The sequence below is a fragment of the Pseudocercospora fijiensis genome (assembly GCF_000340215.1).
Source record: "Pseudocercospora fijiensis CIRAD86 unplaced genomic scaffold MYCFIscaffold_7, whole genome shotgun sequence".
Lineage (NCBI taxonomy): Eukaryota > Fungi > Ascomycota > Dothideomycetes > Mycosphaerellales > Mycosphaerellaceae > Pseudocercospora > Pseudocercospora fijiensis.
In genome coordinates this window covers 3114819-3137624 of record NW_006921538.1, presented here as the reverse complement: position 1 = coordinate 3137624, position 22806 = coordinate 3114819, and the positions used below count along the sequence as shown (strand labels likewise).

The 22806-nt window shown below is 40.5% G+C and overlaps 3 protein-coding genes across 3 annotated transcripts; 1 reads left to right on the top strand and 2 right to left on the bottom strand.

Annotated features, from left to right (window-relative positions):
- Positions 1 to 1081: 1081 nt before the first annotated feature.
- Positions 1082 to 2300, bottom strand: MYCFIDRAFT_177353 (uncharacterized protein; the record flags this gene model as incomplete). The annotated part of the gene is made up of 7 exons (XM_007931161.1): positions 1082 to 1215; positions 1242 to 1338; positions 1379 to 1723; positions 1775 to 1864; positions 1906 to 2033; positions 2068 to 2180; positions 2212 to 2300. 7 exons carry the CDS (start codon positions 2298 to 2300, stop codon positions 1082 to 1084), a joined length of 996 nt encoding a protein of 331 aa, XP_007929352.1.
- A 1161-nt stretch (positions 2301 to 3461) lies between these two features.
- Positions 3462 to 4677, top strand: MYCFIDRAFT_89893 (uncharacterized protein; the record flags this gene model as incomplete). The annotated part of the gene is made up of 3 exons (XM_007931160.1): positions 3462 to 3469; positions 3558 to 3686; positions 3750 to 4677. 3 exons carry the CDS (start codon positions 3462 to 3464, stop codon positions 4675 to 4677), a joined length of 1065 nt encoding a protein of 354 aa, XP_007929351.1.
- A 908-nt stretch (positions 4678 to 5585) lies between these two features.
- MYCFIDRAFT_189949 (uncharacterized protein) lies at positions 5586 to 6301 on the bottom strand (the record flags this gene model as incomplete). Its single annotated transcript, XM_007931159.1, has 3 exons — positions 5586 to 5966; positions 6051 to 6154; positions 6220 to 6301. The coding sequence occupies 3 exons, from the start codon at positions 6299 to 6301 to the stop codon at positions 5586 to 5588; spliced, it is 567 nt and encodes a 188-aa protein (XP_007929350.1).
- Positions 6302 to 22806: the final 16505 nt, after the last annotated feature.

Genomic DNA, 22806 nt, shown 5'->3' with positions numbered 1-22806 from the left:
TTGCTACCTTGCTATTATTAGCGCTAGAGACTGAAGAAACTATTATATTAGGCCTAGTTTAGTTAAGCTACATTCTTATTAAGCAACGCGCTAATAATGTTATTAAGGGTGCTATTATTAATAGTGTATTCTAAGGCGCGCATCTGCTTATAGCGCATCTATATAAAAGCCTCGTAGAATAGAGAGATCTGTATAATAAACATATAGACAGCCTAATATTAGCTAATAGCTAATTTAGTATTCTTTAAGGCACCGAGCTTCTTCTTATACTTGTTATAGAACTTCTTAACGTCCTTACTATTATAGTAAAGGGTAATATATTCCTAGTAGAGTATAAACTTAGTAGACCTACCTTTACTAGTATATTTCTTATATAGATAATCCTATACTGCCTTAGAGGTGTCGAGTCTAAGCAACGACTACTAGATCTTAGATACGTAGTTAGCGAATATCTACGTACGCGCCGACTAGTCCTTTGCCTCCTATTTGTCTTAGCAGTCTTTAAATTGCTCCTATGTTTTAGTAGATAACAGTTTAATCTTAGGCTTTAGGCGGGTCCCTTAGATATAGCGCTATATCTATATACCTTTAAAGGCACCCTTAGCGGCGTAGGCCTATACTAGATAATTCTCCTTATTCTTTAGCTTAGGAATATTGCTTATATAAGCGTTAGTAGTAGTAGGGAGAGCTATTACTAATAGCGACGGCGATAATATAGAAAGAGACTATAGACTTATTTTAAGAGGCGTCCGATAGGCGCGCCTATATTATAGTATAGCGGATAGCTAATACTATTATTAGGAACTAGTATAGCGGATAGCTAATACTAATAGTAACCGACTTAAGTCGGACTAGTACCTGCTAGAATACTTAAGAGGTAGTAAGGGTAGTAGCGACGATAATAGTATCGGCGCAATTTTTAGTAACGAGCGCTAGCTACGTAGTAGTCGGATTAACTATTAGAATACGTGTTATATACGTTAGAAACGCAGGGGGCTTATAACCACTTAATGTAACTAATGTATTAGAAGAAGGACTAATCTATATAGAAGTCCGAAGATAGAGTGCAGCAGTTGCAGCCTCAGGCATCAGGCACGTGATGGACCCTGACACCTGGGCATACACTCCAAGTCAATCTTCCTGCGACCGCGATCGGTCCGATGAGAGTGTAGATGTAGGCGCGTCCACTGTGATATCGGAGCCGTGAATGTCTGCCTCCGTTTCCGAATCCTCACCAACACCAACGTCCCGACCAACATCTTCTCTCAAGCCCACTGCCCAACGGCTGAAGTTCTGGGTCAGAAATTCGTGGTCGTCAGGAGTGCAGGAAGCAGATATCTATGTCTCAACGGCAAAGGTACCTGCTCTATTCTACGACCGAGATCGAATCGCGCGGTTCGATGGCACATGCATTTCTCGATCGCTCCAAAATCTCCACTGCGCACGCTCGGAATGCGCTGCCGACAAGCAGCCTTACGGAACTGTTTGCGGCTCTTCCGGTCAGGAGGGGAGGGCCATTATTATTCGGCTCCTGATTTTCGCAAGGCAGCGCGAGAGGTCGGAGGCATCCATGGTTGAAGACACGCGGTGCTCTCTCGATCGAAATCCACCGAGGACATCGGGGCTGCTTCATGACGCACCGCAATCGTGTATCTCTCGATCGCGACTTGTATTGATCGAAATATCGGAAGGCCTTTCCGATACATTGCCGGTCGTGCTTCAGCTAGCCTGTGCATGATGATCTACTCTATGCATACTATATCGAAGTGAGCACTTGATTACTGCACATCTTCACAGCATCACTACTGGAATAATCATTAATGGCTGCTGAACGGATGAAGAAACGGCTTTCTAGAACTACGCCCTTTCCTTTCGCGGATGACGTCGCGTCGATTCGGGCCTCACGGGCACAACGGTCGGCACCCGGAAGCAGAAATCAGGAAAAGCAACGCATTTGATTACTGGATGGCAACGGTCGGAACAGCTTTCGTCATTCCGCTGCACAGAATTATGCTCTTCGCGCAATGGTATGCCTGGTAGCTAGCAATGATCTCGATCGCGTCGGACAGGAGCAGGGATTTGTGACTACACCACCTGTACGATGTGTAGTAGACCGGTAGGGCTGGCCCGGTACAGCGCTGGATTGGTCGAGTACCTGGCGCAAGTTCAAATCGCAACATCTCACTCCGCGGCAGGATCGCTTACAGTAACATCCCAATCCGCATCTCGTCGCCGTCGGCCGAGGGGCAGTCGTAAACCTGCTCAAGCTCTGCTGACCGATCATCCTTCCGCCTTATCATATGCAGGAACGCCGTAGCGAAGCATGTGGTCGAACGAAAGGATGAAGTTGCTGCTAGATCTCAATGATGCATCCTGGCCTGGCCACGAGCACTTTCTTCGAACGGCCAAGCAGCTGGGACATTCATTTCTTGGTGACGCCCTCCTCGCTCAGATCCGTGGTGTGTCCAAGACAAAGTCCTGCCTCGATCCAAGTCGAGGCGTCGCAGGAGCTTGAAAAAGTGGTCACGAGAGGCGGCAGCTTACCCCTTTCGTCCAAGGTCGTTGCGCTGATCGACGCCAACTGGTCGGTGTGCTCAAGACCGTGTGTGCTAGTGCTCCTTGCACACCTCTCGGTCATCTTGGAGCTCAAGCGCAGAGCTGCCAGGTTGATAGAGCGGTGGCGAACGGTACAACGTTCCCATGGCACGCGGCGATTCCATTGTCTGCTGAGCATGAAGTCTATGTCATCCTAACACGCGTACCTGCGCCGAAGGAGGTCGTAGTGGTCAGGCGGTAAGAATATAGGAAACTCTCTTTCCTTCCGACATGTACTATCTTACACCCACTCTCTCGGAGCCCGAACTCAATTGCTTGCTCACACAAGTATCGGCTTGTGTGTTGTAACACTCGACCCCTTGCTTCGGTGTCAGCGAACACTGACGACACTCTTTATCCTCAGATCATCGCTCGCTTGCACGCGCTGATATCAGCAGCACACTCATTGACCTCAACAAGCAGCAGAGCATCGTTATCAAAGACAACATGCTTTCCTCGCCAGGAGGGCATGCAAACACTATGGATGAAAGCAAATGGCCTCTGCAAACCCCACCGACACCACGGCTCACGCTCTCTCCAGCATCATCGAATGAAAGCTTCGATCTACCAATGCCGACAACTCCAAGATTCGTGCCGGCTGAAGCAGAAGCTATGCTGCTACCGGGATTTCATTTCTCCACCACAGATATCAATGTAGATCCCGCTGAGTTCCATCGAGTTGCTGCTCAGCTTCTTTCGGGTGAACCGAGCAAGCGGGATTCTGCGCAATATATGACCGAAGGAAGAGAAACAGTTCAAGAACGACACCTCCACTGCGACCTCGGTAGAGACCCATCTGGCCGATATTGTTGCTCTTGCGGAAAGTCTTATTCGACCGGTCTTCGCCTTTACGAACACACGCAGCAATGCGCTGGTACGTTAAACTACCCGTGCATGAGCTGCGACAAGGTCTTTTCGACGAATGAGAAGCGGGACCGGCATGTCTCTACAAGGCACAACAGCAATCGAGAACCTTGCCCGGAGTGTGGTAAGATGTATCCTGCTTCTTACCTACCAAAGCACTTAGCCAGTGGTCTTGGAGGTTGCGATGGCATGGTGCAGGTGTCGAACAGTCCACCAATCGATCCAATGTATGAATGTCCAATGCGCAAGTCCATGTCTCAGCACTACTGGATCTATGAAGGAGACCATAGCTGGCAAACGCACACCCGCGAATCAAACGACTCTGGATATCAGAGCGACGAGCCTGGGGTTACTGATCAGACCATGGACTTTGTGAAACAACTCCTCCGGCAACCAGGATCTCGCAAGGATCGAATCTCATGCGACCTTTGTGGCGAAAGCTTTAGCACCTGTGGGGATGCGCTGGCGCAACACATGGGAGATCACTCGCTCGACTTTACAGAAAAGCGACACAAGTGCGACGAATGCCGCATCTACTTCGCGAACGAAAAAGATTTGGAGCGACACCTCCAATCTTCCAACCTCAACCAACATTGCGGATTCACATTCCACCATAACGCCAGATGCACCGGCCACCATCCGCCAACCTACTTCAAAGCCGCATTCGTAAACGACCACAATCTCATGCAAAAGCACCTCTGGGCCTGGGAACTGTGCCAATTGCGCAGTCACAGAGTCGCAATTGCAAGAATCCTAGCCGAGAAACTCAACCAAATGAATCCCACCCGTCCCATGCGCATCCAAGATTGTCGACGAACATACGCTTCCATGCTCCCACATTTCTCCATGGCGGCGACTCGCGATAGCGTTCGAGAACTAGACGACCAAGACCTCACAAGTCTAGACAAACACTTCAGCCAAGTCCTCGACGAAGTCTATCCGGAATCGCCACTAGCATCTCTCGGAAATTCCGGCCAACGACGTCCAGATTCTGGCATCATTGCAGCACGACCGGAGAGCAAAAGACTCAGTAAACGTAAGAGTCTCGTCGACCTTGCGAAAAGGCTGAATGTGGAGGAGAAGGTGAAGATGAAACATAAACGACATGCCTTGAGTGCTTCTGGTTTTGCGCTTTTGAGACAGCAGGCTGAAGCCAAAGAGAAGGAGAATCGTCATGCGAGTGTGCCTGTGATGCGTTCGGCGCTTGTTGCAGTTTGACGTGCACCGTATAAGTAAGATTTTTCTTTTTTGGGGAGCGATTTGAGCGACAGCGAGCGGATGGGATTACTGGGACCTGTTTTTCTCTTTTTTTTTTTCGGATTACGATACCATGTTGCGAATAGGGAATGGAATTTCTAGTGTACATGCAGGAATATTCTAGGAGAGGGAGAACTTTTCTTGATCGCAACTCTATTGCTCCCCTCTTTATGAACCAGAAGCGCTCGGGCAACGGAGCGATTTTCAGCTCTCAAGTTCCGCGACCCACTTTTCTGACAGTCAGAAGAATCAGAATGCTTTCTAATCGTACGAACCAACCCTCTTTTGGGAGAAGTTAGGTCAGAAGCTGAGAAGCATCAATGCGGCGTGGCATTGGAAGTGGACTGATCAACTGTTGATGTAAGGGGGGGCAAAAAAACTCGAACTGGTTCCCTTACTTTTTGAGGATGGCTGCTGCTGACTTTCTTTGATCATTTCGGGAAAAAGGCTGGTTAACACACACCGATCCCGCCAAAACCGCAGCGATTTCCTTCTCGGATCTCACGCCAGAAGAGGGTCAGGCGTGGGTGAAGACAAGGGTTCAGCATTCTGGTATGGGGTTTGCGAGTGAGTTGACTCGTGCTGGGTATAAGGATGTCGGTGCTGTTTCGTGGTTGTTTTGTGAGAAGGATTTGTGTATTCCGGCGGAAATTCAGAAGAAGACGATTGAGATGATTGAGAGGGAGAGTGGGAGGGAGGTTGATGTTGCGAGGATTGATGCGGATCATATTCCGAGTTTGGGACCGAGGAGGCAGGAGGTTGTGGATTGGTTCTGGGAGGTTGCTGGGAAGGCATAGTCGTCTCTCCAGATCCATATAAGCGAACAAAGCGTCGGTGGGGGGATAGTCGTGAGCCGAGACCACTCTCACTCACTGCATCAGAAATCCCCATTTCTCCAGAAATGATTTTGCAGGAATCCAAGCATCTGGGTCCCAGGCAGGTCCACCAGGTTTGATATCAAAGCTTGGCTTGGTGAATATGTCGAGAGAAAAGTCCTCTTCATCGATCAACCCGCCCATATTGATGTAGTTGTCTCGCATCTTTGGAAACGGGAATCGATCGATGCCTGTAAGGTGAAGCGTCAAGAGCTGCGTCGCCGTTGGCCGCAAAGATAGTGGTACATCCGGCGAGGCGGGTGATGATCTTGTCGCCACTTGACTGAAGCATGAAAGTCCTAGCACCTTGCCATTGATGAAGAGGGCACCGAAGATGGTGATCGGAGCGGGAATTTCGTAAGCCAAGGAGATTCGCTGTTCTCGAGTCGTGCTCGGCTGTAATGATGGCTTAAGAGCGACTTCGAGATTGCTCTCATTGACATCTCTTTCCAATTCTACTACGAAAGGAGCATCGTAGACAAAATGAGCGATATTTGAGGCCAGTCCATCGCGAACTTCTTGTCGAGTCTTGTCTGTATTCCTCGCTTCTCGGAGACGTTTGCCTATTCACAGCACAAGCTTCAGCCTTGCCGCATGATCACTCGTACATTGTCATATTTGAGCATACGTCTTACTCGTTGAGCCAGCCTGTCCTGGATGCGTTTTCTTTTCTTAGGATCATTCTCTAGATGCCAGTCATCCGAGTGCATTTCAGCTGTGCTTGCGCCTTTTATATATAGAAGTCACTGTAGGTGCTGGAAATGCTTCTGAAAAAGTCAATGAAGGCATAATGTGTTGTGATTAAGCTAAGTAGAACAAGTCATTAATTGATTAACTATAGAATTGCATAAGGAAAGGAATTAAGTTTCTATCTAAGCTAGAGGCTATATATATTACTAGGAAATTAGGCCTTAGCATTTAGCAGTACTAACTAATCTATAATACTCCCCTTCTAGCAGAACCTATTAGAATAAAAGGCTATTTTCCCTTACTTTTCCCTTTCTTAGCTATTATAGGCATTGTTAGACAAAGTATAACTGCCTTATAATTAATTAGATATAAGTGACCTATATATTACGTTCTAAGTAATATAGGGTTGCTTCTCCTAGTTCGCTAATTAGTCTAGTTCTTTTATATATATTAAAGTAAAAGTAAAGTCGTACTTGCTATACGTTTGCTGCTTAGACCCTGTCTTAGCGAACCCTATAGTAAGCCTAGCAGTCTATATTTAAGAAGTACGCTCTCTATTTAAACTTAAACTTCTTCTTTCTACTAACTAATATATAACCGAAATTCTCCGATATAGTTTAATATAACCTAATTTTAACTAGAGGTACTATTATAGCTATAGCAACTTAGCCTAGTCTAGGTAGCCTAGCTACTAGTATAGGTAGTAGTAGTAGCGGTAGCGGAGGAGACGATCCGAATAAGAAGTTGCCTAGTCGCTATAATAAGCAGTAGTTAATTAATAATAGTAAGGCTTTATTAATTAGATACGCCTTCCTATACTAATAGAGAGCAGCCTTAAAGGAGATCGAGATTACCGTCGCGATCCTATAGAAGATCCTAATCGCTCTAGCTAAATCGAAGTTTAACGAGATACCTCCCTAGCTACGCAATAGCGACGTTATTATCTTTATACGTACCTTTAAGCAAAAGGGTAGCAACTCTCCCTTATACCTAGCTATCGTAGCTATAATACGTAGGGCGGATAAGAAGTTTAACCTAGCCTCTAGATCTAACGTTAACTATCTTCCGGCTATACTTATATATACTACTTCTAGTCGCACTGTCTATTAGGGAAATAATAGGTATAAGCCCTATTAGGAGGGTAAAGGTATATATAAGGAGTATATTACTCTAACTATTAATAGGAGCAAGTTTCTTAAGGGTACCTATACTAATTATACTAGCCCGAACTATTATAGTTATTATAACAAGTCGAGTAAGTTAGGTTTAACTTAAGGTCTTAATTAGAAACTAACTAGGTTATAGGCTATATATCGCGCCCTCGTTCGAGCACTAATCGCTAGGCAGATCTTCCGGGTCCTATTAGGCTGCCGCCTCGCAATCTAGGCAGTATAGTAGGTAGTAATTAGCGTCGCCTATATATCCCGATTCCTTCTAGGATTAATTAGAATACCCCGGAAGGCGCTTAGGCGATTGCGAACGCGTTAGCTTAGTAGGCAGGGGTCTATACTACTACTACGATAGCTAGTCGTAGTCGCAATCTATACTCTCGGCTTTCTTCTAGATCGGCTATACTAGTCCCGTCTAGCTCTTCTTAGAGTAGGCTATTAGATCGTTAGGCTAACGATAAGGTCGATAGTAACGAGGAAATAGGCAGTCCTTAAAGGAATAGGAATATTCTTAGAAGGTTAGAGATCCTTTAGATAAAACTTCTAATATATAATTTAAGATTTGTAGCATTAGGGAGCTTCTAGTCCTTATAGATTAGGCAAATCTAGTTTTAATGTTTGTTTCTGCTTTAAGATATTGTACTAAGAGCTAAAAGATTACTCTAGATACCGAGATACCCTAGTAGAGAACTAGAAGAGTAGTTAGTCTATAGAGAGTAATAAAATCAAAATAAGTGTATTAAGTTTGGCTTCCTATTCTAGTAATAAATAAGAATAAAATAAGTGACTTTAGAGTTTGTCCTTTACTAGTTAAGATCCTAGAGGATAGGGTTGTTTAACTTAGGCTTAGTAAGCTAGTCTGCTATTTAGAGATTAGTAGGAATGTACTAAACATTAATCCTCTCTTTATTATACTGCTCTCTATAGTAATAGTTCCTTAGGGAAATATACCTTAACCTACTAGAGTTAGTATAATTCTTTATAAGGTAGATAGTTAACTAGTTATTATAGTTGATTTTAATATAGTTAAACTTAAACCTAGTAAAGCTACTAATTTCCTTAGAGAGGTTCCTTAGCTACTTTAACTCCCTTATAGCTTTAGTAAGTACTATATACTCTACTTTAGTACTAGAGTAGACAACTTCTTTCTATAGCTAGGATCTCTAGAGAACTAGTCCTCCTACTATAAGGAGTAGGAATCCTAATATAGACCTCGAGGTTTTTAGGTTACTAGCGAAGTTAGAATCTAAGTAGACTTTAAGGTAGCTCTTAAGATTAACCTTTCTAGACTTACTCTTTTTAAATACTAGGGACTTGTTAACTATTCCTGCAATATATTTCTAAATATGTCTTACTACTGTAGTATACTCTAGTCTAGGGTTTTGTAGGAATCTAGCTAAGTAGTTAATAGTATAAGTAATATTAGGTCTTGTCTAGTTAGAAAGATACTATAGCTCCCTAATTATCTAATTAAAGAGTTCGTAGTCCTCCTTCTTATAGTCTAGTTCGAAAGCAGTTAGGAGTTTCTTAAGTAGGTACTTTATACCCTTGCATTAGTCGAGACTATACTTTCTTAGCTTCTCTAGAGAGTAGTGCTTCTAGGAGATTCTAAGACTTATGCTGTCTTTAATAATATATAGTCCTAGGAAGAGGTTTGTTTAGACAACCTTAATAGTATAGGTTTTCCTAAGTCCTTCGATTAGCTTGTTAATCCTAGCTTAGGTTTTGCTAAAGATCTAAAAGTTATTAATATAAAGGATAACTATAATCCCTTCTCTAATAAAGAGGTAGGCATCGCTCTTAGTTTTATACAAACTAAGGGTCTTAAGTGTAGCTTTAGTATCGTAGTACTACAAAGCAGCTAACTACTTTATACTATACAAGCCTTTCTATATAATTATATATAGAAATTTCTCTAGGTCCTTTCTAATTAAATGCGACCCCTTAGGTACGTTTATATAGTTAGGTCTATTAATGTCTAGTTCTAGAAATGTAGCCTTAATATCTACTTAACATCTAACCTAGCTAAAAGTAGCTAAAAGTCCTAAGCAGAATCTGCTTATTATAGCTCTTAAGGTTAGAGTAAAGGTTTCTTCGAAGTTAATACCTTTTCTCTAGATAAACCCCTTAGCTATACATCTCGCCTTAAACTTCTTAGTAGAACTATTAGGCAAGCGCTTAATCTTCTAGACCTATTTGCTTAATATTAGTTTTCTTCCTTTTAGGAGTTCCTTAGTAGAGATCTATTTAAGAGTGCCTGTTTTATCTAAAGACTTAAGTTCTTTAGTGTAAGAAGGGTTATGTTAGCAGGTAGATAGGGTAGTAGTAGGTACGAGTAGTATTCGATAAGGAGCTAGGAGGAGAGGGAGGAAGGCAGGCAAGTTGGCCTATTGCTAAGCGCTAAGCCCTGCCTAAGGCATTAAGACCCTAGCTTTACTCGAGCCCGGTCACATGCTAATTACGTGTAACCTCTTTAGTCCTAATATACGCTTCCCTTCTAAAGGCCGCGCCCTCGTAGCCGGTCTTTGTTCTAGTCTTAACCTCTATTACTACTAACTTAGCAGGTCTAATAGGCCGCTTAGTCCGCGCTAAATTGAACGCATAACTACCGATAATGTAACTATATCAAACCTTACCTCTAATATAGCACAATGTCTAACTCTAACTACGCTATCCCTATATATAATAAACTATAAAGTAATATATATCTATAAGAATTAAGGGCCTTCGACTAATTACAATACGAGCGCGTCTTCCCTACTATAACAGGTAGACGTACGAGGTATTATAGCCCTGCCTCCGCTCTAAGTAAAATAAGTGCAGTTTTTATACTAAACTATAATAGCTTGTATATATATATCCGAGGGTTTGTCCGCTTCCGAGGGTTATTGTTCTTATTATTACGAGGACTATTATTTACTATCGTAGTTTTACTAGCCCCAATTAGTTAGGTTTAGCAGCCTTTAAGTATTAACTAATTATATCTTTTCAAAAAAAAACACAGCTCGTCTAGTTTCTATAGGTAAAGGCTATTGTAAGTGCAGTAGTAGAGGTTCGCCTCGCTTAAAGGGTTAGAAAGATCGAGGAGTAACCTATTGTCCGCAAGATCGACCCCGGCTAGCTTAGCTCTATAGTTTTGCCCTTAGTTAGTCTATTAGTCGCTTAATCTTTTAGGCGGCTTAAAGTTTTGATCAAAGTTTTAATTAAAGGTGCCTTAGGCTCGTAGTGTAGGTAAGGTTATACCCGTAGGCGCAGTAACAATAGCAAGTAATATTAACAATAGCGGTACTAGCCGTCTTAGCGCTAACTTTACCTTGCTTCTAATTCCCTTCTTTAACTAATAACAACTCGGCAATACCGTTACTAATATAGCGGTGTCCTTCCTTTCTTAAATAGCAACATACCCCGTAATACTATTACTAATATAGCCGCGCCGGCCGCGCCGTCCTTCGCTAGCTCGTAGCGCGACGCTATCGTCTTTATTATCGTTATTCGTACGCGCGCGCGCGCCCTTATCGATCGCTTAGGCCTTAGGGCCTTAATAGAATAAAGGAACAAGAGGGGCGCTAAGAGAAGGGTCTTATAGGGTGCGCTAGTAAAGAGGTGGATTCTATAATAGTATAGTCTTATTGTCCTTTGTTACTAACAATTGCTTGCCTCTAATTAGTTAGCTAATAGCATCCCGGGGGTAGCATTAATCCTAGGCCTTAATAGTGACATTATAAGCTTTTAGCCTTCTTCTTGTTCTTTACGCTAGTCTAATACTTATCTAATAACTCGGTTATATCCTTAAAGGAACCTTCAGCTTCCTACGAGTCCTATTTAGGTAAATAGCCTTGCTATCTTAACAGGTACTCTTTCTTGCCTTTCCTAGTCCGGTGCTATAGGATACGTTCTATAGACTACAGCTCTTTACTATTAGCTAAGACTTCTTCTAACTTAGCAGGCGCTTTATCGCCTTTGCGTTAATAGTATAGCTTAAGGAGGGATACATAGAAGGTGTTATAGATAGTGTAATAGGGTAGAAGCTATAACTAGTAGGCCTATATGCCCTTCGGTTCTCGGATGCGGAATAGGCTAATATATCTTAGTGCGAGCTTAGGCCTTATTTTACTATTAGGGGATAGGTGTTTGCGGATACGGAGGTTCTTCGTACTAAGCATAACTATATCGCCTTGCTTAAAGGTTATCGGTATATAGTGTTTGTTATAATAGGCCTTCTAATAGGCCTAGGCCTTTGCTAGTTTGTTAGCTATCTTAGCGTAAATCTCTCGTATCTTTTGAACCCTCTTAATAGCCGCTAGTGTCTTAGGTTAACCCGCTTCCCTTTCCTTACGCTCGGCCTCGAGCGATAGGGGGTCTTATAGCATAGCAGCGTTCTAGCCTATTATAGCTATATATAGTAACACCTTAGTTAATAAGTAGACACTATTATTGTATACGAATTTAGCTAGTTGTAGGAGGTTAACCCAATCCTTAGGATTCTCGTTAATATAACTGCGTAGGTATTGCTATAGGGTAGTATTCTGTCTCTCTGTTTGACCGTTAGTCTATAGATAGAAGGCTGTTAATAGCCGATGCTTTAGTCTTAGCTATAGGCATATTTCGCTCTAATAGTACGATATGAATATCGAGCCTCGATCGGAGACTATCCCCTTAGGGGTCCCTTAATAGCTATAGAAGATGTTATTCTATAGCGACTTAGCTAGGTTAATAGCCGTCCAATCCTTTCGGGCAGGAATGTAACGAGCGCCCTTAGTAAACCGGTCTACGACAACTAGGATAGCATTATATATATCCTTGCTGCCCCTACGCTTAGTAGGCGGAAGGCCTATAATGAAATCCATTATAAGCTTAGCAAATAGCTTCTTTAGAACAGGGAGTAAAGACAACTCGCTAAATAGTAAGTGTTTCGGTGCTTTAACTCGTTAATATACGGCATACGTGTTTACGTAGTCCTTTATATCCCGCTTACTATTTAGCTAGTAGTATATACGCGATATTAGCTCGTGCGACCTCTCTATACTATAGTAACCGGCAAGCTTACTATTATAGTGTCGCTTAAGAAGCTCTTGTCGGATCGAATGCTCGGCAGGGACATAGAGCCTGCCCTTATAGCGCAAATAGCTATTAGCATCAATCGACCAATTCTTGCTAGATCTAGTCTTACGGCCACTTCTAAGCTAATCTATACGAGCAGTAGCAAAAGCGTCCCTTTACTAAGTACGTAACAGCTTATCTATAAACGCTCGTCTATCCCCTTCTACAAGTTCGCTTAATAGCACCCTCGCTGTCTTACGTAGTACGCACTATATATATCTAGTAGCACTAGTAGCCGGATCAACTGTATTAGTGCTTTAATCGCTATTACTATATATAGCGATATCGACTAGGGAGTTATTATAACTTCTCCTATCTATATCCTTAATACGTACTGTTAATATAGCAAGAGTATTAACATACTTCAAGCCGTCGTAGAGTCCGGTAAGCCGCTTATCCTACGCTTGCTTATTAATAATACGGGCTATAGCAATCTTATACTATAGGGTTAGAAACAATAAATTAATGGATTACTAAGTCCCGCTATCGTAATTAGGTCGCCTCGATAGGCTATTAGCAGGGTTGCTTACGCCTAGCCGATATAATACATCAAAATCAAACCTAGCGAGGTAGACGGCCTATCTAGCCTGTCGACCTATAACCCTAGTAACCTTTGTAATTCTACGGAGGTTGTTATAGTCCGTATAGACCTAAATAGTATGCTAGGCACTATCGAGATAGTAGCGCTAGTGCTTGAAGGCTTTAATAATAGCTAAGAGCTCTTGCTCGTAGGTCTCGTAGCGACGCTTAGTATTAATTATCTTCCTCGAGAAGAAGGCAATCGGGTACTAGTAATTGTTATTAGCCTATTGTAACATAATAGCTAATATAGCAAACTGTAAAGCGTTAGTCTTAATGCGGATCTGTTTGCTTAGTACGAAATAGTATAATAAGGGGACTTTAGTAAAGCGCTGCTTTAAACCGTTAAAAGCGGCTCGCGCTCTTTTAGTCTATTTGAATTCTCTAGTAGGGTTGGCCTTGGTTTTAGTAAGCTTAGTTAATAGCATTATATGCCTCGAATAGCCCTTAATAAAACGGCGGTAGAAATTAGCAAAACCGAGGAACGACTATAGCTCCTTAATTAACGTAGGAACAGGCTATTTAGTAATAGTTTTAATCCGATTAGGATTAGCCTTAACACCCTCGGTTAATACGAGGAAGCTAAGGAAGGACACCTCTTTAGTAGCAAAGGTGCATTTAGAGGGTTTGTAGTATAAGCTATAGGCCTGTAGGCGGTCGAGCACCTTACGTACGGCGGCCTAATATTCCGCAATGTTAGGTAAGTGTGTATAGACTAGGATATCGTCTAGATAGACTACGCAGAGGTGGTCTAATAGGCCCGAAAGGGCCCGATTAATATAGGACTAGAATGTAGTAGGGGTATTAGCTAGCCCGAATAGCATAACTAAGTACTTAAAATAGCTATAACGAGTGCGAAAGGCTGTCTTCTATTTATCGCCCTTGCGAATACAGATACGGTAATAGGCGTCCTTAATGTCTAATATAGTATAGTAGTAGGCACTAGAAAGGCGGTCGAGGGTCTTATTAATAAGCGGGAGTAGATAGCGGTCTTTAATAGTAATAGCATTAAGCCCTCTGTAATTAATATATAAACGCAGGCCGCTATCCTTCTTTAGTACGAACAGGATAGGTGCACTAGCAGGGCTGTTACTATACCGAATACGACTATTAGCTAGGTTTTCCTCTAGGTACTTACGTAATATAGCAAGCTCGCGCTTACTAAGGTTGTAGAGTGGTCTAAAAGGAACCTCTTTGCCCTCTATAATATTAATCTTATAATCCGTCTCTTTGAATATAGGCAATGTCGATGCTAGGTAGTGTTTAAATACGTTAATATAGGTTTCTCGAATAGGCTCTAGTATACGAGCGAGCTAGTTAGGGTCTATACTATTAGGAGGCATAGGTTCATCGTTATTACTACCGAGCAGGTCGGTAGTCGGATTAGCTAAAGCGGAGGCCGGTATTAGGTTGCTAATAAACAGAACCCTAATATCGTTAGGGCACTCGCTAACATTAATATATTTAATGTCCTCTTTCCGAGCGATTCTAAATCGCCACTTCTAAATGCCTAAGTCTATAGCTATAGCGTAGTACTTAAGAATAGGGTTGCTAATAACAATAGTAGCTCCTCTATATAGGTTGTCTATATCTACTACGTAGGCGGGGAAGTTTAGTAGGCGCTTATTGCTAAGGTCGTCTCTTAGGGCTATATAAACATAGTAGGCTCTATAGGTTAAGTGCCGAGCGTTATTAAACTAAGCAAGGGTTAGCAGGTTAGTCCTAGGCAATTGTCGAAGGTCTAATTGCTTAGCTAGGCGATAGCTAATAAGGGCGCTAACTGAATTTCCTAGGTCTAGCGTAACCTTAGTTTTATAATTGTTGCTATATATATCCCCTACGAGACAGGTACGTATAATAGCTAGCACAATGTCGATAGTCTTACGCTATATAAGGCTAACAGTTAGTGCGGCGCTTACTCTTTTTTCGACTAATTAGAAGGACCGATAGGGGTAGCGTTAGCGGCTAAAAGGTGCTTTCGGTATTTAGCGGTAGCACGGTCGATTCGGGCCTAGTCCTTAGGTTTGTCGCATTAGCCTAGGAGATAGCTAGTGCTATTATAGTTGAAGCACTTCAACCCGGTTAGGGGATTGCTATAGCCGCTGTTGCTGCTATTATTAGTTAAGCGATTAGTATTATAGGGATACGAGCCCCTTCTACGGCCTCTATTACGGCCTCCTCTATATAGCCGTCGGCTACGGCCTCTTCTACGGTCGTTGTTACTATTCCTATTATTAGCATTATTGTTCTAGTAGGAACCTTAGTTTCCTCCGCGGCTACGATAGGTAGCTAGGCGTATCTTAGATTCTAACCGTTATTAGAGCTAAATAGCTCGTTTAGCTGTTTCCACTTCGACTATAAACTAAATGCGTGTTAGATTAGCCTGTTTAAACACACGGCGGCGGTCTAATTTAAGGACTAATTCCTATCTCAGTTTAGGTCGTATCTTAGATATCTAGATAGAGTCGGTCTTAGGTAGCAAATCGTCCTCGAGGGTCTTTAAATAGGCCTTAAATAAACGAGCTAACTAATCAGTCTTTTGCTTAGCTCGAAGGTACTAGTCCTAAGCGTGTTATTGCCTTAGTATAGGGTTTCTAAGAGTGTCTAGTATAATAGTCTTATAGGTTTTCTACTGAATAGCGGTCTAATCGTTAAGGGAGTCGAAATGGTTATCCTATATGCGCTTTAGGTCGCTATTGATATACTGCATAGCGTAGACAACTAGTAAATAGTCGTCTAGAAGAGCCCTTAGCGCATTTCGTTAGTTAAGCTTATAATCGCGTATATAATCATTGTATTGCTTGCGACTAGAGCTATTAAATACGGTATAGTCCTTAAGCTTAGCATCCTTCTTTTAGATAGGGACGGGTAGTAAGGAAGGCCCTATTATCGGCTTAGTGTTAGTTATTAGGGCTTCCTATAGGCGGCGAATCTCGAGGAGATTATCCTTTAGCTATTGTTCTTAACGTAGGGCAGTAAGCCTGTTTTAAGTAGCTTCTTGAAGTCTCGCTACTAGCTAGGGGCTAAAGGCTAGCTAGCTATATCGTCGATTAACAATGTTGCTAAGAATGTCGTTAATAGGCAATTCTAGATTATTACCTAGGACTACAGGTTCTTCGGTAGGCCTAGTAGTAGGCTCTTTAGCAGCAGGCTCTCTAGTAGGTGCTTTAGTAGGCACTTTAGTAGGCACTATGCCACTAGCGTTATCGTTGCTAGCGCTGCTAGCGGCAGTACGGTTGTTGTTTCGTAATAAACCGGCTATTATAAGGGGCGACACTAATAATATATTATTAGCCCCTAAGATGCGGATATAGCGGAATTAGTAGATATCGGCTTAGTATGCTTAACTTAGTATAATAGGCCGTATAGAAGGCCTTGCTTAATAATTAGTACGGTTGTTTCGATAGAGTAGTACGTATAGGTCCCGTTCTTCGGGCGTAATATAGTTAGATTAGTCTTGTTCGTAGCTATACCGCTAAAAGCTTGAAATAAAGACTATCTAGCTACTGCCCTTAAAGGGTAGATCGAATACTGTATAAGAAGGGTTATATTAGCAGGTAGATAGGGTGGTAGTAGGTACGAGTAGTATTCGATAAGGAGCTAGGAGGAGAGGGAGGAAGGTAGGCAAGTTAGCCTATTGCTAAGCGCTAAGCCCTACCTAAGGCATTAAGACCCTAGCTTTACTCGAGCCCGGTTACATGCTAATCACGTGTAACCTCTTTAGTCCTAACATTTAGTAACAGCTTCCCTCTAAAGCTTAGCATCTATACTATTTAGTGCTTTATAGAGTACAGATAGCTTACCCTCCCCTAGCTTCTTAGCCTTTTTCTTTAGGAATCTCCTAAGAGCAGCATTTAGGACCCTAGCTATATTGCTATAGTTAGGTCTCCTTGTCTGCCTACCCCTTAAGGATATTATAGGGGGTATATCTGCAAGGTCTAAGTACCTTAGCTTTGTTATAGTTCCTAGAGCTGCTAGTAGTAAGGCACTTCTTAGCCTCTTTTATCCTACTAACTAGTCTGGTTAGTATACAACTAGCCTTATTGCAACTTCCTAGGCTGCTAGTAGTAAGGCGGCTCTTAGCCTCTTCTAACCTACTAACTAGCTAGGTTAGTACATTATTAGTGTGTCCTCCTGCTTAGACTAATGTTAGTTATTATTATTAGGGGCCTGTAGCTCCCGGGTCTCTTTAACTAGGCTTCCTAGATCTAATAGAACTCGCCCCCCCTAAAGAGGTATTAGCTCCCCTAAAGGTAGTAGCTCCCCCGAGGGTGTTTAAAACGGCTCTTTAGTACTTCTAGAAGGAACAGGTTTATTAACTAGCTGCTAGTTATGCTAGGCTTGCTTAATATTAGGTAGGAATCCTAAAGCTACTCTAGATTTACTAGGGTTAATCCCTAACTAAGAGTATTTAATAACTTGAATATAGGGAGGGGCTAGATTTACTTTTCTGCCTTTATCCCCGTAGGTCTAATCTTTATAGAAGGTAATATAACAGGAGAATTTAATCTTATACTGCTATAGTCTCTTACTATAGTTAAACTAAGGCCTCTAGAGGAGGTAGTTTGTCGAAGAGTAATTCTAGAATCTAATACTCTAGTAGATTAGAGCTCTTAATATAAACTTTACGCCTCTTAGCCTCTCTTCTTTACTAATGTATTTGTATACCTTATAACCAAATCTCCTAACTCTAGACAGATCTACTAGGGTTCCCCCTTACTTTAAATCCCTTTCGAGATAGACTAGAGGAACTTCCTTAGTTATTAGATTAGCTAGTCTGTTAGTTAAGTGTATAGAGTGCTTAACAGTATAGCTCTACAGCTCTTATAGTAAACCTATATCAATAAGCATAGCCCTAGCCTTAGTTAGGATAGTCTTGTTAGATAACTCTATAATGCTATTTTGTTTAGGTATATAGGGGCTTGAGAAATCCTACCTATACCCCTTAATTTTAGTAGTCTTTTAAAGGTGCTTATTATTAAACTAGCCCCTATTGTCTAAGAACTAGATCTTTAGTCTTTTGCTAAACTAATTAGACTACCAGTTCATCTATTTCTTAATAAGAGCGGGACTATTTTTTAGGTCTAGGGTCTTATTATCCTATCTATGCCTTATCTTTATATAAGTTAGTAGGTATAAGTAGCGGTTCCTATAGATATCTAGAGGTATAATTGGTCTAATAATATTAATATAGATTTTATCTAGAGCTTGAACTAGAGTCCTTCTTGTAATCCTTAAGACTGTCCTCTAAGACCTTATAAGCTTATAGGCTTTATAGTGCCCTAATTCGGTAGTATTAATATAGTTAATGCTAAGATAGTCTTAGTAGGTTTTGGTTGCATTTAGTATCTTGCTTCTAATATAGCTAAGGCTCTAATATACTCTAATAGTGTCTACCTTTAGTCGGGCAACTGCTAGTATAATAGCTAGTTAGCTCTTAGGAGGAACAATCCTAATATGCTTTAGGACTATTATAATATTGTTGATCTTAGCCTCTCTAATAACCTTGCTATCCTTTCCTTAGATAGTTATAGTTAGCCTATATAGGAAGTATCTAGTCTTCCTATAGATCCTCTCTACTAAGATTAGATTTATATTAGAGTTAGGTAAGTATAATACTTCTCTAAGCACTATCTTTATAGTTTTGCCTTTCTAGAGGAATTTAAGGTAAATGTCCCTAATTATTCTGCAGCTTCCTTTGCCTAAAGCAAGGCTAAACTTAGTAGGTAAGTTAAGGGACCTAAGGTTATAGAACTAGTCCTTATTGTTAAATATATAGTATAATATACTAGTGTCCTAGATTTTGATTGCTTTGTCTAGGTTCGTAGGGGATACTAATGTAATAGGAGTTAGACTTTAATTAAAGGATATTTAGGCTAGGGTTAGTGCGATATATACCCCTAAAGCCTAGCCTTCCGAGTTAGAATCTAATTTACACTTATCGTTATTATCGCTGCTATTATCTTTTCTAGTAGCTACAGCCTTATTCTTAGACTTAGATTTATCCTTGTCTTTTAATTTAGACTTATACTTATCTTTTAAATTCTTCTTTAACTTGTCCTTAGATAGCTTTCTATTAGGATATTGTTTCTAGTACTTTATATTAATATACTTGTACTTATAGTACTAATACTGCTTATTGTTATCCCTAACCTCGATATTAGAGACAACTATAAAGGCTTTGCCTTATTGCTAGTTCTACAACCTTAGAGGCTTTTCCTTCCCAAGGGATATAATTATTGCTTCGAGAGTCTAGCTAGTCCCTTCTAGTTTGTTATTATGCCTCTAGCTTCTAAGCTATTTATAGTACTAAAGACTATTAATAAAGAGCATCCTAATTATTATATCTAGGATCTTGATATCCTTAGGCTTAATACTATATACTCTCTTAAACTGCTTAGTAGCTGTTTTGTACTTCTATACCTATACTTAGAAGTCTTTATAGTACCTAAGGGTGCTATTAGATATTGCTTGCTTAAGAGTAACTATTCTAAAATCCTTTAGGGTATTATAGATATCTACTATAATAATTAGTTAATATATAGCTGCTATAGTCTCGTAGTAGTCCTTAGCAGTCTTATAGGTAATTATACTCCTAAAGTTAGGTCTTAGATCTAGTAATATTATCTTAACTAGAATGCCTATAGCAATGCTATCTTTCTCTATAAACTCTCTTAGGGCTTTATTAAAAGTCGGATTATTAGCGTAGTCGATTCTAAGAGGTTTATAGTATAGCTTTGCCTATTTTAAGTTATAAAGTATATATCTATACTAGTCCCTAGTCCGCGTACTATACGCGTTCCGGATAAGACTTAGTATAAGCGTTTAGATTAGAATTACTATATAGCGCGTTTTAAATAAAACTTAGTATAAGCGTTATAAATAGTAGTACTAACTATTAGCGCTCCGGATTAGACTTACTATGTACGTTCCGAATAGTACTTAGTATTATAAGCGTTCTAAATTAGACTTATTCTTAGTATTATAGATATTCTATAAAGTACTCGCTATAGGCGTCCTATAGGATACTCGTAGTAGGCGTTATATAGGGTACTCGCTATAGGTAGTTCGAATACTATTTACTATAGGCGTTTTAGATAGTATTTACTATAAGCGTTCCGGATAGTACTACTCGCTATAAGCCTTCCGGATAGTACTTAATATAGGTATTTAGTTTCGGATAAGACTTGCTATATACGTTCCGGTTTATATAGGACTAACTATACTAAGCGTTTAAAATAAGGCTTATCCTACGCGTTCCGGGTAGTACTGCTCGCTATAGGTATTCTATAGAGTACTCGCTATAGGCGTTTTATAAGGTACTCGTAGTAGGCGTTATATAGGGTACTCGCTATAAGTAGTTCGAATATAGGCGTTTTAGATAGTGTTTACTATAAGCGTTCCGGATAGTACTATTTGCTATAGATACCTCGGATAGTTACCGCTATAAGCGTTTCAAATATTGCTACTCGCTATAAGCGTTTTTAGTAGTATTTACTATAAGCGTTTCGGATATAACTTGCTGTAAGTATTCTAAATAGTGCTTACTATTAGTATTCTAGATAGTACTACTTGCTATAAGCGTTCTTAATAGTACTTACTATTAGCGTTCCGAGTTAGACTTACTATACGCGTTCCGGATAAGACTTAGTACATACTTGCTGTAAGCGTTCTTAATAGTACTTACTATTAGCGTTCCGAATTAGACTTACTATACGCGTTTCGGATAAGACTTAGTATAAGCGTTTCGGATTAGAATTACTATATAGCGCGTTCTAAATAAAAATTAGTATAGGCTATAAATAGTAGTACGCTATAGGCGTTTTATAGGGTCCTATACGTTCCGGATAGTACTACTCGCTATAGATATTCTATAGAGTGCTTACTATAGGCGTTTTATAAGATACTCGTAGTAGAGGTTATATAGGTTACTCGCTATAGGTAGTTCGAATATAGGCGTTTTCGATAGTATTTACTATAAGCGTTCCGGATAGTACTACTCGCTATAGATATTCTATAGGGTACTCGCTATAGGCGTTTAACAGGGTACTCGTAGGAGGCGTTATATAAGGTACTTGCTATAAATAGTGCGAATACTATTTAACTATAGGCGTTTTAGACAGTATTTACTATAAGCGTTCCGGATAGTACTACTCGCTATAAGCCTTCCGGATAGTACTTAATAAAAGCATTTAGTTTCGGATTAGACTTAGACTTACTTTATATATTCCGGATAAGACTTTCTATAAGCGTTTTAGATTAGAATTACTATATAGCGCGTTCTAAATAAAACTTAGTATAGGCGTTGTAGATAGCAGTACGCTATAGATATTCTATAGAGTACTCGCTATAGGCGTTTTATAGGGTACTCGCTATAAACAGTTCGAATACTATTTACTATAGGCACTTTAGATAGTATTTACTATAAGCGTTCCGGATAGTACTACTCGCTATAAGCCTTCCGGAATCCAGATAGTACTTAATATAAGTATTTAGTTCCGGATTACACTTAGACTTATTTTATATATTTAAGATAAGACTTTCTATAAGCGTTTTAGATTAGACTTACTATAAGCGTTCTAGATAGTACTATTTGCTATAGATATCTCGGATAGTTACCGCTATAAGCGTTTCAAATATTGCTACTCGCTATAAGCATTTTTAGTAGTATCTACTATAAGCGTTTCGGATACAACTTGCTATAAGTATTCTAAATAGTACTTACTATAGGTATTTTAGATAGTACTACTTGCTATAAGCCTAAGCGTTCTTAATAGTACTTACTATTAGCGTTCTAAATTAGACTTACTATACGCGTTCCGGATAGTACTTACTATACGCGTTTAGATAGGACTTACTATAAGCATTTCGGATTAGAATTGCTATATAGCGCGTTCTAAAGCGTTCCGGATAGTACTACTCGCTATAGATATCTCGGATAGTAACCGCTATAAGCGTTTCGAATACTACTACTCGCTATAACCGTTTTTAGTAGTATTTACTATAAGCGTTTCGGATATAACTTGCTATAAGTACTCTAAATAGTACTTACTATAGGTATTTTAGATAGTAGTACGCTATAGATATTCTATAGAGTACTCGCTATAGGCGTTTTATAGGGTACTCGTAGTAGGCGCTATACAGGGTACTCGCTATGAATAGTTCGTAGTAGTTAATATAAGTATTTAGTTTTAGATTAGACTTAGACTTACTTTATATATTCCGGATAAGATTTTCTATAAGCGTTTTGGATTAGACTTAGTATACGCGTTCCGGTTTATATAGGACTAACTATACTAAGCGTTTAAAATAAGGCTTATCCTACGCGTTCCGGATAGTACTACTCGCTATAGATATTCTATAGAGTGCTTACTATAGGCGTTTTATAAGGTACTCGTAGTAGGCGTTATATAAGGTACTTACTATAAACAGTTCGAAACGTTCCGGTCTATATAGAACTAACTATACTAAGCGTTTAAAATCAGGCTTATCCTACGCGTTCCGGATAGTACTACTCGCTATAGATATTCTATAGAGTACTCGCTATAGGCATTTTATAGGGTACTCGTAGTAGGCGTTATATAGGGTACTCGCTATAAACGTTTTTAGTAGTATTTACTATAACCGTTTCGGATATAACTTGCTATAAGTATTCTAAATAGTACTTACTATAGGTA